The sequence below is a fragment of the Pyxicephalus adspersus genome, chromosome 11 (genome assembly GCF_032062135.1).
Source record: "Pyxicephalus adspersus chromosome 11, UCB_Pads_2.0, whole genome shotgun sequence".
NCBI classification, from domain to species: domain Eukaryota; kingdom Metazoa; phylum Chordata; class Amphibia; order Anura; family Pyxicephalidae; genus Pyxicephalus; species Pyxicephalus adspersus.
The window spans coordinates 11,009,879-11,024,793 of NC_092868.1; the positions used below are offsets into that span (position 1 = coordinate 11,009,879).

At 36.7% G+C, this 14,915-nt stretch overlaps 1 protein-coding gene across 2 annotated transcripts; it reads right to left on the bottom strand.

Moving 5' to 3' along the window:
• Positions 1-477: 477 nt before the first annotated feature.
• Positions 478-11,808, bottom strand: LOC140340845 (cell adhesion molecule CEACAM1-like). 2 transcript variants are annotated; one of them, XM_072426263.1, is made up of 6 exons: positions 11,739-11,808; positions 6,739-7,035; positions 4,464-4,706; positions 3,623-3,928; positions 3,077-3,187; positions 478-927 (listed from the first exon to the last, which is right to left on the bottom strand). In XM_072426263.1, the coding sequence occupies exons 1-5, from the start codon at positions 11,788-11,790 to the stop codon at positions 3,078-3,080; spliced, it is 1,008 nt and encodes a 335-aa protein (XP_072282364.1). In that variant the 5' UTR covers positions 11,791-11,808; the 3' UTR covers positions 478-927; position 3,077. The 2 variants fall into 2 exon arrangements, with proteins under 2 accessions (XP_072282364.1, XP_072282363.1); XM_072426262.1 differs by lacking the exon at positions 11,739-11,808 and adding an exon at positions 7,790-7,938.
• Between the last annotated feature and the right edge of the window lie 3,107 nt (positions 11,809-14,915).

Here is a 14,915-nt window from a genome sequence, read left to right on the forward strand (position 1 = left end):
TAAGTGTGTGTGTCAGTGTCAAAGGATGTTATTGCCTCAAAGGTAAGTGAAGGCATCACAAGCTAGGTGGCCTAGGGGAGAAAAAAAAATAGAAAACCAGCCCTGATGATGTGCATGGACAGCACAGACACAATAAAAGTAGTCAAGGTACTAGATTGTAAGCTCTTCGGGGCAGGGTCCTCTCCTCCTGTATCACTGTCTGTATTAGTCTGTCATTTGCAATCCCTATTTAATGTACAGCGCTGCCTAATATGTTGGCGCTATATAAATCCTGTTTAATAATAATAATTTATTAAAGGTGTGTCATTGATTTGATGTCTGTCAGTGGAGGAGGATTCCAGAGTTGATAATAAACGTTGGTGAAAACTATTATAGGAAAGTTTAGATTAGCCCAGTGTTACTATGTGGGAGATGGTTATATAAAAAAAGCTTAGTTATACTAAAGAAACAAAACAAAGAAAACATAACACATGGCACTTCAAATAGAAAAAATATATATAATTTAAGTTTAAAAATATATGCACAATCCCTCCCTTCCCATTTCATATTAAGATATAAAATTATCTATAAATTATTTTTTTAATTGTCACAAATGCTATAAATAAACACAATTAATGATATTTTCCATTGCACATATATAAACTTAATATGGAAGGCAGTGAAAAAGCAAAGTGCAATGTCTTCTAACTACCAATCAGATTTAGAACAGAAGGACCATGAAAAATGTTTAGTTGCTATAGGTACACAATGCTATCACAAAAAAACAACAAAAAAACAGTATTGTAATGCTAAGAATTATAATTTTAACAGACAGCCAGAACAAAGCTGTCAGGTGTCCAGTTCTCCAAACCAAGGAGTGATGGTAACATATCACACAGACGTTTGTGCAAACTGTAGCTCAGGTTGGCGATGGTTTTCAGTGCCGACCTGAAAAGAAAAGAAGATGTTTGTTTATTGCTTTGTGAGTTGTACTTTGCATTACCATGTTTCATTATACTTATTTTATATCAACCTAAGGTTTTTTGTTACTCATTTTTTCATTTTAGGATAAAGTGCAGATGCCTATAACTTGTGACAGGTCTATTATTGTTGTTTTATATTGATATAGCAAAATCTTTCTTTGTTTGTACAAAGTACAATATACAATACAAAGTACAATATACAATACAAGTTAGGTAGTGGTACAACCTCTGTCAGGCTTAATTGCTGTATGTGTCACCTATCTTTTAGTTATTTTGACAGAAAAGCGGAAATTAAAAATCTGTGAGTTGTCACAGAAACAGGAAGACCTTTGGGATCGTCCAATGGCCAAACCAGGTCTAGTGACAACTGTAAGCCTTCTAAGCCTTCTCCTAGCCTGTTCCTGTGTAGCTAGGACCAGGGCTAGATTAGGATCAACCTTCTTTCTGCAAAATTTGGGGAATGTAGAGTGCTCCAAACCTTGTTGGGAAGATTCTCCCCGGCACTGTGTTGCAATGTCTTCTGAGATTTATAATGCTCACCATTCATGATAAGGGATCTAATCATATCTTCTATGTAGGGTCTATTGTTGAAGAAAAGTGAGGATGAAGTAGGATGGAGCATACGTTGCCTTCTAGATTAACAAGATTACCCAATTTTTCGGATTACCATGGTGGCCCCATTAAATAACAAAATGTCCAGGTATGGGGTAAATTTGCTGAATGCAACCTGCAATTGCATGCTTAATGATTAAGTGACTCCTCACTTAACCAAGAAATAGAACCATCTAGTTCGTTAAGGTTTTAGAAAGCTAGTGCGGTGGATTGGTGGTAGTGGGGTACAAATGCCCTTTTCAGACAATAGATGTAAGAACATGTAGGAAAATAGATGTGGTGCCCTCTGACCAGCCTCATCCTTGCCAATAGTTTGGCTGACGTCATCACAGGTGTACTTTAAACCTTTGTCATCATCATCTATCATTTGAAGTTATAAAGTTACATCTGTGTATTTCTTTTTTTATCAGCAGGCGTTAACGATAAAGATAAATAAAGAAATTAATCAACGTTTGTCTTCTTTCAACATCATCAGTCATCAGCTGCTGTATATTATGATCTATACTCTATGAGATATCCTTATGTCATCTCAAGTTGTCATGTTTATGAATTGTTTATGACTTTTTATGTTCTTTCCCGGAATCATTGTACCCAGTACAGCTCTAAAAACCTGTTTTGGATATCTTTTATTTTTAACCATATAATAATATTATGTCTATATCTCTAACTTTGCTTTTTTTCTACAGTTAAGATTTACCACTGTATGTTGCATGGTGTTGTATTCGTACTTTGTCATTTAAATCTTCAAAAAACAAACAACGGATAAAAAATATATAAACTGTCTAGCTGTCTATATTTAAACGATAATTTCCTTGAAATAATGTTTTCTATTGACACTGCATTTTTTTAAAATATAACATAACATAAGTGTGTTTAATAATAATGCTTAATATTACAACAAAAGGCAAGAAGTCAAGAAGCTCAATAAGCAGTTACAAGTACATATGCAGTACAAATATGTGAAAATTAGTTTAGTCAGCCCTGTAACCCACAACTGTACCAAATGGTATAGCCAGAAATTTACACATTTCTATATATTGTAACTTCTAAATGTGTGTTATAGGACTATGTAGCAAGGTCGAGGTATGCAAATCACAAGTGATATCTATACTTAGCTGTTTGCTGTAGTTATACTTCAAAATCTCCTCTGCTAGACTAGAAGTAGCTGATTATACAGAAAAGCGTATGATTCAAGTAGATGACAAAGTCATTTTTGTTTTTGTTCTTCATTCTTATCACAATGCTCTATCATCAGCTATCCTATATTAATGTATATTAGTATCATTCCTCAATGTATATCTATTTTTATTCTCATTTCTCAGTATTTGTCAACATTTGTTTTTATTATTACCCTCTATGACCTGCTGCAACCATTTATCTATCTTTTATCTTCCCTTATTCTTTATCATCTGTCTATGTCTGTAAAAGAAAAACATATATAGGCATGAAATACATCAAGATATAATATATGCTTACAGGCCATCTGACATTTGTACACTTACTTTACTTCAATTTCTTTACAAGAAAGAACACACCGACCCCAATAAGGGCCACTCCTGCGAGGACTCCAATTACAATGCCAGCTATCGCTCCACCACTTAGTCCACCGGAACCTACAGAAAAAGAAACAGATGAGTATTCAATAATAATTCAAATAATACAAATAGACACACTGGACCTGATTTAATAAAGCTCTCCAAGGCTTTAGTGGATACACTTTCATTAGTGAATTTGGGTGATCCAGCAAACCTGGAATGGATCTGGTCCAGGATTCAAACCATTTGCTAGCAAATAACTTTAAAGAAATCTATTCCAGGTTTGCTGGATCACCCAGCTTCACTGACAAAAGTGTATCCTCTCCAATCTTTTTTTAAATCAGGCCATCTGTGCTTAAAATATAATCTGATCTTATGGTAACAATATAGTTCCTATGTTGTACATACATTCGTCCATTTTAAAGAAAACTGCAATATTCAATATTAGTGTTTTAAATACTGCTTCACATAATATATATATATAACATTTTGCAACTCCAAAATTGGTTTTACCTTTCGATTTGACTTCCACGTTGAATTTAAAGGTTGTGGTTCCAATGATATTCCTGGCTCTGCATTCATAGGTCCCACTCTCACTTCCAGTCGCACTAGAAATGTGAAGTGTGGACCCAGAGCTACTGGATTCTACTTTATATTTCCCATCGCTTGTGATATTAACAGTATCTGTACTGAGGCGGACCCAGGCGTACTCAGGCGTTAGAGAGTTTTGAGATGTCAGGCTCACTGTCAGCTTTATATTTTCTCCTTCTGTCGCTGAAGTTACTGCATTGTTGTCATGACTTGTGGACAATGGACGTTCTGATGGGAAGACATTAAAGGAGATAATGTACACAGTCTTCACACGTCTTCACTTCACATATCATCACACATGAGAACTGCTATTCCTAACCATTGTGTGTTATTCTTTACTATAACTCTATGTTTAGCTACATTCAACCTATGGCAGCAACGTTAGCTGGTATCATGGTCACCCCATTTTATTGTGGTGCCACCACTGAAACCTTTAGGAACTATTAACCAATATATTGTGCCTCGTGTATCTGGAATGCAGGTAGAAGAGTAAAAATTGTCAAAGTTATTAGCGGTAAAGCTTGCTCACAAAAGTGTTCTGTCTTATACTTAGCTTTCTAAACATTCAGAATAATTATCTATAATTTTAGTTATGTCAGGCCCAAAGTACAGTGTATATTTATTATTGATGAGATATATTTAGGACAAACTGACAGCTTCTTACAATCTATCTCTTTTATTTCTAAGTGTATTGACCTACAGTTAGTGAATTGTATGTACAATTTATATGTATAATGCAAAAAAGTTATTGTCATTATCTCACCTAAAGTAATATTACACTTGGATGTCTTTCCCACTTGATTTCCTTGACAAATAAATTCTGGTTGTTGGACGTCATTATCCAGATTCACACTTCGGTTTACCTCGTTTTTTCCCTTATCAATAGTGCCATTAAATGATAGCTCAATGTCAGCTGCAGGATCTCCTCCAATCCAGGAGCAGGTAAGCTGTACTCCACCAGTCAAACTAGCTGCACTGCAACCAATACTTAAACTATCCGGGGGTTCTGTAAAAGGAGGAAATTATAATAGGCAAAGGTGAAAAGAGGTACATTTTTAGATATAGAATGCACACAAATAGATATAAATACTACATAGTTACATAGTAGGGTAGGTTGAAAAAAGACATAAGTCCATCAAGTTCAACCACTAGGGTTAAACATAAACATATCCCAGATATAAAACCATATAAGACATAGCTGGTCCAGAGGAAGGCAAAAAAAAAAAAACCCTGATACAATTTGCTTCAACAGGGGAAACACATTCCTTCCTGATTCCATGAGGGAATCGGATGTTCCCTGGATCAACAATCTCTGTTATTTTTTCTTTAAAGCCTTAATACCCAGTTCTATTCTGTGCTTCTAGAAATCATCCAGCTTTTTATTAAAGCAATCTATAGTAGTTGCTGAAACTACTTCCTGAGGGAGCCGATTCCACATTTTCACAGACCTTACAGTGAAGAATCCCTTCCTTATCTCTCTTCTCTTTTCCTCCAGACGCAAAGAGTGCCCTCTTGTTCTTTGTAATGATCTCAAAGTGAATAATGGTTGAAGAGAGTTCTCTGTATGGACCGTTTATATATTAATACAGGGTGATCATATCCCCCCTTATACGTCTCTTGTCAAGGGAGAATAAATTCAGTTCAGCTAATCTCTCATCATAGCTGAGCTCCTCCATTCCTTTTATTAGTTTAGTTACCCTTCTCTGCACTCTCTCCAATTCCACAATGTCCTTTTTGTGAACTGGTGCCCAAAACTGGACACATATTCCAGATGTGGTCTGACCAATGCTTTGTACAGGGGCAGGATTATGTCTCCATCTCTGCAGTCTATTCCTCTTTTAATACAAGAAAGTACTTTACTAGCTTTAGATATTGCAGCTTGGCAATTGCATGCTGTTATTAAGTCTATGATCTACCATAAACCCCAGATCCTAATATTAATAACAATTTTATAACTATATACATTAAATATTTATGTATATATGTTTGTTAAGGGTTTGTCTCACATTACATAATTTTAGTAGAAAAATAGATTACAATTACAATAGGACTGTTTTATTATTGAAAGTCTAACTTCCCCATGACTGAAGAAAATAGACTATCATGGGAGAACCTAGGTGATCCAGTACACATGGGATACATTTTTATAAATAACTTGCTAATATTTGGCAAATATTTTAAATCCTGGACCAGATCCATTTCAGAACAGTGGTCATAGAATTCCCAACAATTGGAATATGTGGTTCCAATGATAGCTGTCTATACAATAAAAATCTAGCTCTCAAATGTATGTTTCAGACCTCAGACAACAGTTAAAACAAAAGGACTGAAATCCCGAGTAAAATAGCTCAGCTATATAAGGGTTGCACTACCCAAAAGTCATATTTAGTTACATATGGAGCCTGGCATGCTAAGGCCAGGTTGGCCTGGCACCACACAGAAGTATGTAAGATAAAGGGGATTCTTTTACAGTTGTAGCAGATATGTGTGGTGGGACAGATAAATATAATAGCTCCTCTTCTCTGGATGTTCTCTGAGATGTTACATGGTACTGGATATCTAAGGGAAACCTTTACAAAAGCCAGCTCTGGCCAACTCCAAAGAATGGCAGCACTCCGAGGCTCTCCCTACCTGAATCAGTAAGGTGTGAAAAGGTCCATGCTAAGCACAACCCTCTCTCATTCAGTTTTCAATCTAAGAGCAAGTTTATACAGGCAGGAAGGTTACGGTGTTGAACCGTTCCTTACACCCGTGAAACATAATCTTCCATAGGCAATAAATGGGGTCACAGTGAGAAGTTAAGTTTTGCTCACAGCTGATCCCTGTAAAATGTTCAAATTCTTCATTCATTAAGAACCAGTGTACCTGCAGTTTTATCAAACAAGCCCACATTGTCCATGATAAATGAACATCCTACCAATACCTTTTCCAAAGTCATCAAGAACATCTCTCCCCGTGTAATTATTGGAGCTCTCCTGTCCTGTGCAGAAAACCCTTGGTGTAGTGCAGGGACAAATATACATTTCAATATTACTTACTGGCCACACTGATGTTCACAGCATTACTGGTCTCGTTCACTGTTGTGTTAGAGACTTCACAGATAAAAGATCCTGTGTCATTTCTGAAGATGGGACTGATGATCAAAGTAGAATTTGTATTTGCTTCATTTTTAGAAATATAATATCGATCACTTGCAGGTAATGAATCTCCATTCACTTTCCAGAGAAATGTGCCATTCTCAACTTGCGTTGTACAGTCTAGAGACACCGATTCTCCTTCCCAGACCCATTCTGTTGTGTTACTGGTCAGTTCTGTTCCAGAGACCGGAGCTACAACTTAAAAGAGAAGGATTTATCAATGTTAAGACTTGTAAAATGTGTAAAACTAAAGCATATACTTGAATAATCTCCAAAATGTTAGCAAAATCTGCATGCAAGCTTTACCCTGTATTTTAATTACTTTTTTTAATGTTAGCATTGACATGCATAATCACACAAACAGGAGCACAACTCAGATGATATGAGCTCTGTATACCCAGATTTCTGCAAGCAAGAAATCTTACCATTGGAATCTCCAAGATAAAATGTTAAGCAGATTACCTCTCCAGTGTGTTCACTTTTTTTCTTTTTTATCCGTAACTTAACCAAAAAGTCATAAAACGTGAAACATTTGCAAAGATAATTGCATCTAAAGTGTAGGTGACAATCTAATGTAATAATCAACATGATTTGGGTCAGTGACCCAGATGCTCTGTGCAGCCCCCCCGTCACTTCTATTTTCAAAAGCAAAACTGGAAGGACGGACCTTGTTTCTTGTTTACAGGATTTCTTTAGAACATAGACAAAAGCTCCGATTCATAAACCTTCAGTAGCACTTAAAGTATCTTATATGTGTCTTAAACACATAACAAAGCCATCTTTATAGATAATGTTATCCTGGTTGTTTTAGCATGCCTTTAAGTGCTTGTTAGCATGTTGCTGTGAACTTTCTGCTTGATGGATCAAGGCCATGGCTGGATGGAGTCAGCTGATCACAAATCTCATCTTTCCTTTCTTATTTTGTGATTTGATAAAGATTTTATGTACTCACCTAATGTAACAGACAAAAGGATGCAGATGCACACAACAGAACTAAGTTCCATTTTTGTAGTTTTCCTTGATCTGGGTGTCTGCTGATCTTTTAGATGCTTTTATAAGGCCTCTTTTATCTCTGCTGTTTACTTATTAACCTGCCTGAATGACTAAATTCATTTTTTCCTCTGGGCGGTTTCTCTGACTACACATGTAGACTGTAAACTGACTGTAGGTGATATGACAAGTTAATCATCTCTGATGTTTCCAAATCTTTGAGGAAATGCAATGCCATTTTCCTCTATCTCTTTGTCAGCCTAACAAGGGTCATTTCCACCCATTGACCCCCTCATAAGACAACTCCTAACAAGCTCATAAAATACAGCCCATACACCAGCGTAATGTTCGTATTTCATCCTCACTGTAATTATTAAAAAATGTACCCACATTTTTTTTTTTATTTTATGTTTCATAATTATGGAACTTCTTCTCCAATAAGTATACTGTGTCTTTCACTACTTCTAAAGTAGCAACAGAGTTCCATATTAACTAGGAGATGGTCCTTCCTTTATTCCCAGCTTTCATTCCAGAGGATAATTGGAGAGCCATGGACTTAAAGCAAGCATTGTCAGCATATCTACAAAGAACAAAGGAGTTTTGATGGGATGGAGTCTTGATTGTCTATCCAGCAGGTCCAAAAAATTTGTTAGTTTCTTCTCAAATCATTTACAACTGGATTTTACATGCTGCTACAGAGATTCAAGCTTACTCGACAAGAGGTATAGCTACATCAGATGTATAGCTACATAATGGATGGCCTATGCCAAAGTTCAAGTGAAGGTGGTATATAAGAAAGACAGTTGGAGTTTTGAAGCACTTTTAGAGTTGTTTCTGCTTGCCTCTATTGCTAGTCATGTCCCTTTAGACCAGTGGTCACCAACCTTTACGGACCGATGGACCACTAAATTTGCTGCAGGAAGCCGTGTGTCACTCGAAGGGGAAGAAACTTTTCTCATAGTGATGTCATAATGCTAGAACCCCGCCCGGGAGAGTGGGCGGGTTGTGTCTCTGGCCCACCGCCCTAAGCCTGTGATCCGTACAGGAGATTTGGTCTGTGGCTCTGGCCAGTGCCGTCTTTCTACTGACTCTGCTGGGGGGGTGCACCGGCCAGAGCAGTGGACAAAAATTTTCACGCAGACCATCAGTGCTCCGCGGACCACCGGTTGGCGACTTCTGCTTTAGACCATGCTATCTATTCAACAAAAGAAACATATATTTGCCTTTCTCCTTGACTCCAATGCAGTTTGCTAAAATAGCTGAAATCTGGATTTTTTTTTTAAAAACATTTTGCCCTAATTTCCATAACTCCTACTAAAAACAAATAGATCCCAAAAAATAGACATTAGGCTAAGGGCCTAATCTAATCAGATTATGTAGTGTACAGCCAAATCTAGATGTTTGAGGGCTACAAAGGTCACCACTATTGATAAATGACAGGAATGTCACAGACCAGTATTTAGAAGATCCCTGCATCTTGGGTGAATAGTGACTATTAAATTATCAGCAATAAAAACCGTGGGTCCTTCAAAAAACAAACTTTCCATAAAATCACATTTTAACTGTCAAATTGACTTTTCAAGCCTCAGGCACCAGTTAAAACAAAATGTTTGTACTCCTGTATGAAATAGCTCAGATATACCAGGGTTGCTGTATCTGAAAGTAGTATTTTATATAAATATTGGTATCTGGTGGGCTAAGTCAAGGTTGGCCTGAGACCTTACAGTAAAGTCAGATAAATGGGATTTTTTTTACAGTCATAGCACACAATTGGCAGCATGTGAGGAAGGACATGTATGTATTCTATCTCATTCTCAAAGAAAACTTTTGCTTTACTTTTAAATATAGCAACAATGCTACTTTGAAATGTAAAGGACTGAATGTCCAGGGATGTAAAAGTCAGTGATATTTGAAAAAGCCTAGGATGAGCACATCGCTCTCTCATACATTGCTCAAACTAATTATTGATGGGGAGGATGTGGTATAGTTATTGCTTTGATGGGTAGTAATTTAGTACTGCCCACACCAGCTTTCTGTAACATGTTCAAATGTCTGCTTAGTAAAAACCAATATAGATTAAAAAAAAATACTCAATATAAAGAAATGTAAGGTATAAAAACTAAAGCACGTACCTGAATAACCTCCAAAGTGTCTCCAAAATGTGAATTAAAGCCTTAACCATTATATTTACCTACTTTTATTGTTAGTGTTGAGTCATGATATAGAAGTACTAATTAAAGCTGACCATACAAATGATCCTTCTATGAACCTTACAGCCTATAGCAGCATTTCCTTGGAGTTCTATGGAATCCTAGGATTCCTCCAGAGATTGCTAGGGGTTTATCAAAATGTGGCTTATTGAATTTCAGTTTAATGATGCCTATGTAGCTGTGAGGAAAAAACAACTTTGTAGAGCTGGGTGCGTGACTTTACTGATGTTAGCTTATAAAATGGCATTCTTTCCATTGGCCACCAATTCAAGAACATTTTTTCCCACTGACTCCCAATAAATTTGTTTTAGTGGAGGTTGCCAGAGACCTGAAAAATATTTTAGGGGTTTCTCGGGTAAAAAGGTTGAGAAAGGCTGGGGCATGCTTTGGTTTAAATTCACAGACTACAGTACTGCAGCACTGATAATTTTGAGTCCAAAATTAAAAATAAAACATTTTGATATATTATTATTTTTTATCACAAATGCCAATAAATGTCATGGGCTTGTACTTGTTTCATTCAGGAGCATTTGCCATGAAACTTATCCAAACACGCACAACAAACAATGGCACTCTGCCGTTTAGTTTGCTGTCAGTCAATGTTTATTGCAGTTGTGTTACCCCTCATGTGCTAAAATCATGAGAAGTTTAAAAGTTTAAAAGAAGTAAATTTGGATTTTTTAGTAAAATTTCACACAAGAGCAAAAATAGTACTGCAAGGAAATTGGAAAGTCATCACTTCTGAGGATCTTCCAGTATGATACTGAAACAAGACGACAGTCTATGCACTGGAAAGACCTTCATCAACAAGAATCAAAAAAGTCCAAATTCAAAGACATGCTCATTGTGTTTTTGACAAGAAGGGCCTAATTTTGTCAGAATGGGTATCCGAAGGCACAACAGTTAATCAACAATAATATTAGGGAGTTTTGACAAAGCTGAGAGATAGAGTCAGGAAAAGATGGGAGAAATGGGGGAAAATGGTTTTATTCCCCATTAGGACACAGCACTTTCTCTGACCCACAAACACAAACCTCCATATTCACCAGAATTGACACCTTTTTTCTTTTATATATATATATATATATATATATATATATATATATATATATATATATATAAAAATATCTATAGTCTGTCTATTAAATAATGAGACATAGATATATAATGACTCAGTTTTACTTTAATTACAATTCCAATGCTTTTCCCCTTCAATACACTCTCTCAATTCGCAATTAAACACAGATGGATTCTTTTTTTCCACTGATTAAAAGCATTGAGCTGATCAGTTTCTGGGCGCTGATTCAAAATATCTGGTGTTCTCAGTTTCCAGTGCACAGTGAATACATATATATGTATATATATAAGTTAATACAAGAATAAATATTAAATACATTTCTGCAATAAAAAAAAATAATTTGTATCATACATCATACATTCAGCAATACACATCATTAAATAGAAAACCATCTTCCTAATCATTAAAAAAGAATCATCTGATGATGCATTTCTAAAGATTTTTTTTTATAATTCTCTGTTTTCTCTTATCCTGACCACTGTCAGACAGAAAGTTACAGGAAATGTTAACAACAACTTGCAACTTTCCCTTACTTTTGAGAGATTGAATTTCATTTCCTGGATAGAGCCAGCTGATCACATATTTCCTCTTTCCTCTATAATTTTATGTAATTATGTACTCACCTAATGTAACAGACAAAAGAATGCAGATGTGCGCAACACGACTAAGTTCCATGTTTGTATTTTTCTCTGGTCTGTGTGTACGCTGATCTCATGGTTACTTATATAGGACCTCTTTTATCTTTATTGTTTTACTCATTAACCTGCCTGAATGACTACATTTTTAATTTTTCCTGTGGGTAGTTCCAATGACTAGAGACAATGACTCTAGACTGACTGTGGGTCATATGACAAGTTGATCTTTGATGTTTCCAAATTTTTAAGGAAATGCAATATTTTTATTTGGCTAGGACACAATATCTAGGTTGAGAAAAAAGAAATAATCAAAATATGGTAAAAAATGGAAATTCTTTTTTAATCACTGAACAAATTATGGAACATTTGCCTGTAAAAGGTGGTGGTGGGAGTGGGGGGGGGGGGTTGCATTTGGTTGTATTAGGGGGAGTTTAGTTTATCTCATGTACATTGTGTAGTCACATTAAAGCGGAAGTAAACCCAAAAACCAAAAAATCACACTTACTTTCAATCTCACAAATCAGTCTATCCTTAGGGAGGTTTCTTCCATGGGGTACCACGTCGTCCTAGTATCCGTTTTCGGGCCAAGGCAGAGGGAGCGCCAGGTGCCGACATTTTCTCCTCTCTTTTCCCATGTTCTTCTTTCACTGTGCAGGCGCGAGATTAGGTGACACTGATTGGGGAAAAACTTTTTTTCCCTATTGATGAAGGGCTCCTTCTGTACATGCCCGGGATGCTTGGGCATGCGAAAAAGAAGCAGCCAAGAGCCTTCTAGGATGCCTGCGTCATGCATCCCAGGAGGCTCTTGGCTGCTAGGCGATCAAGCAACGATCAATAATTAAGAGGGCACTGCTGTATCCTTTTTTTTTCAACTCCAATAACTCAAGTTTTTTCTTTATAATTGACTTAAATGCTGGTTGCCAAAAAAGATTTGTACAAACATTGAGCTCATACCTACTGAAAACAATCAGACCTGAAATATAGACAGGCTACAAAACTAAGTGCCTAATACCACTCTTCAGTCAATCTAATTACATTTGACCAAACTGACTTTTTTCTTTGTTCTGCCGAATATCTACACAATGTACACCTACCTACACAACATAATTTACAACTGACCAAGTGCACTACTGAATAAAGTACAAACCATAACAAATGAGGGATTCCTTGTACATTGAAATAGTGGGACCTGTGGTATTACAAATGATTAGACACAGCTCCAGGAACAGGAATGAAATCTTGCGCTCCACAGTTTGCTCAGTCCAAAAAAAACCTACTACTGTGTGAATCTCCCTTTCCTGCCAAAACAGCTCTGTTCTGTTGAGGCATGGGTCCTGATTTATTAAAGCTCTCCAATAGTGGGACCTGTGGTATTACAAATGATTGGACACAGCTCCAGGAACAGGAATGAAATCTTGCGCTCCACAGTTTACTCAGTCCAAGTAAAACCTACTACTGTGTGAATCTCCCTTTCCTGCCAAAACAGCTCTGTTCTGTTGAGGCATGGGCCCTGATTTATTAAAGCTCTCCAAGGCAGGAGAGGATTCACTATCATCAGTGAAGCTGGGTGATCCAGCAAACCTGGAATGAATCTGGTCCAGAATTGACAACATTTGCTAACAAATTGCAAATGACTTTAGAAAATTGATTCCAGGTTTGCTGAATCACCCAGCTTCTCTGATGAGAGTGTATCCTCTGCAGCCTTGGAGAGCTTTAATAAAACAGGCCCATGGACTACAGGAGGTGTCCTTTGGTATATGACTCAAATAAATGAGTTAAAGGTCTTTTAAAACTAATTATTAAACTTCTAATATTATGATAATTCTTTCCCCCTTACATTTTTCGATTAGTTTTTCAATTACATACTATTTTACATGATTTTTTTTCCTTGTCCCTCCCATTTTAGTGCCGCGAAGGTAAAGACTGAAGGGGAAGGGGAAACCTGCAACTTTCTGGGATGATTACATCAAATATCCTAGGCGGCTGCAGGCTGCTCACATGCTTGAGATCAGGCATTGGGTCCTCAAATATATATGAACAAGCACATGATCTCGCGCATCACAGTGCGGGTTTGGGGGGCATCTTGAAGAACCTGGGAAAAAGATGGCCGTGTGAGATATAACAGGGAACCCTGGAAACAGGACAACATGGGATTCACTGGCTGTGGTAATTACATTATTGAAGGCATTCAGTTAGAAAAGGGAAGTGGAAAAGTGGCTTAAAGTGGAAAAATTCAACTGTCTGAGAAAGCTTGCCTCCTTCCCACAGTGCATCCTACTTCTAACTATTCCCAGATTGATAATAAACATGCTCCAAGCCATCCAAATGATCAACACAAAAATGAGATTAGTCATACCAGCCACCCTTGCGCCATCTTCTCTTATTGCTCCATGTATAAATTTAGAACTTTAAAGTTTTGACATTCCTGTTTTAGCTGCTACTATATTGTTTATTTTGCAGGAAAATCCTAAAATGGGGGATTCATTGGTCTAATATCACTGCTTTTTTAACCAAAAATGTGGGAGATCTCGAAAGACTGGTGGTTGTGATTGTAAAAGAATTTCATAAATTAAGTAGAATCCCTTACTTTGGGCAAAAACCCTATTTCGTCTACATAAGTTCCACTACTCACAAATTCCATAATAAATAATACAAATGTCCCACAAAGTTTGAGTAGCTTTTGGAACCAAAGCAACATAAATTATTAATTCATAAAAAAACATATTTTTAAACACTCCATATATATAAAAATATCATAGAAACATCAAAAGATATGATCAAACGATCATAGCACGTGAGCATAATAATTGTAGCCGTCTTCCAGTCTGATGGTCTGTGGCACGGGAGGTACACTGCAACTCTTGTTTTCTGAATATGCATTTTTCTTGAAGAGATGACGATTTTTACACGCAGAAATAGAGATTGGCTGATATTCCGTGTAAAAGGTAGTGGACATATTGGGAGACTTACTGGTCCCACTGTTCTCCCTGGATTGATCATTGGATGACAATATATAAGAGACTGTTCACTCCTGTGGTTGGCAAAAGGAGGGCTGTAAAGCTGACATTTGTTATGAAACATTTTAAACTTAATGTGCGGTCAGAGGAAGCGGCTTGGTTCTGTGAAACGTGTCACTAACTGAAAACTGCTAAAACTATTATGCTC

What these genes read in the sequence shown, in the direction of transcription:
- LOC140340845 (XM_072426263.1), bottom strand. Translation starts at nt 11,790, where the DNA reads ATGGAACTTAGTCGTGTTGCGCACATCTGCATTCTTTTGTCTGTTACA. An exon ending in TCTTTTGTCTGTTACATTAG is followed by an intron (nt 7,036 to 11,738) that starts GTGAGTACATAA and finishes TTCTCTTTTAAG; the next exon opens with TTGTAGCTCCGGTCTCTGGA. An exon ending in TGTGAACATCAGTGTGGCCA is followed by an intron (nt 4,707 to 6,738) that starts GTAAGTAATATT and finishes CTCCTTTTACAG; the next exon opens with AACCCCCGGATAGTTTAAGT.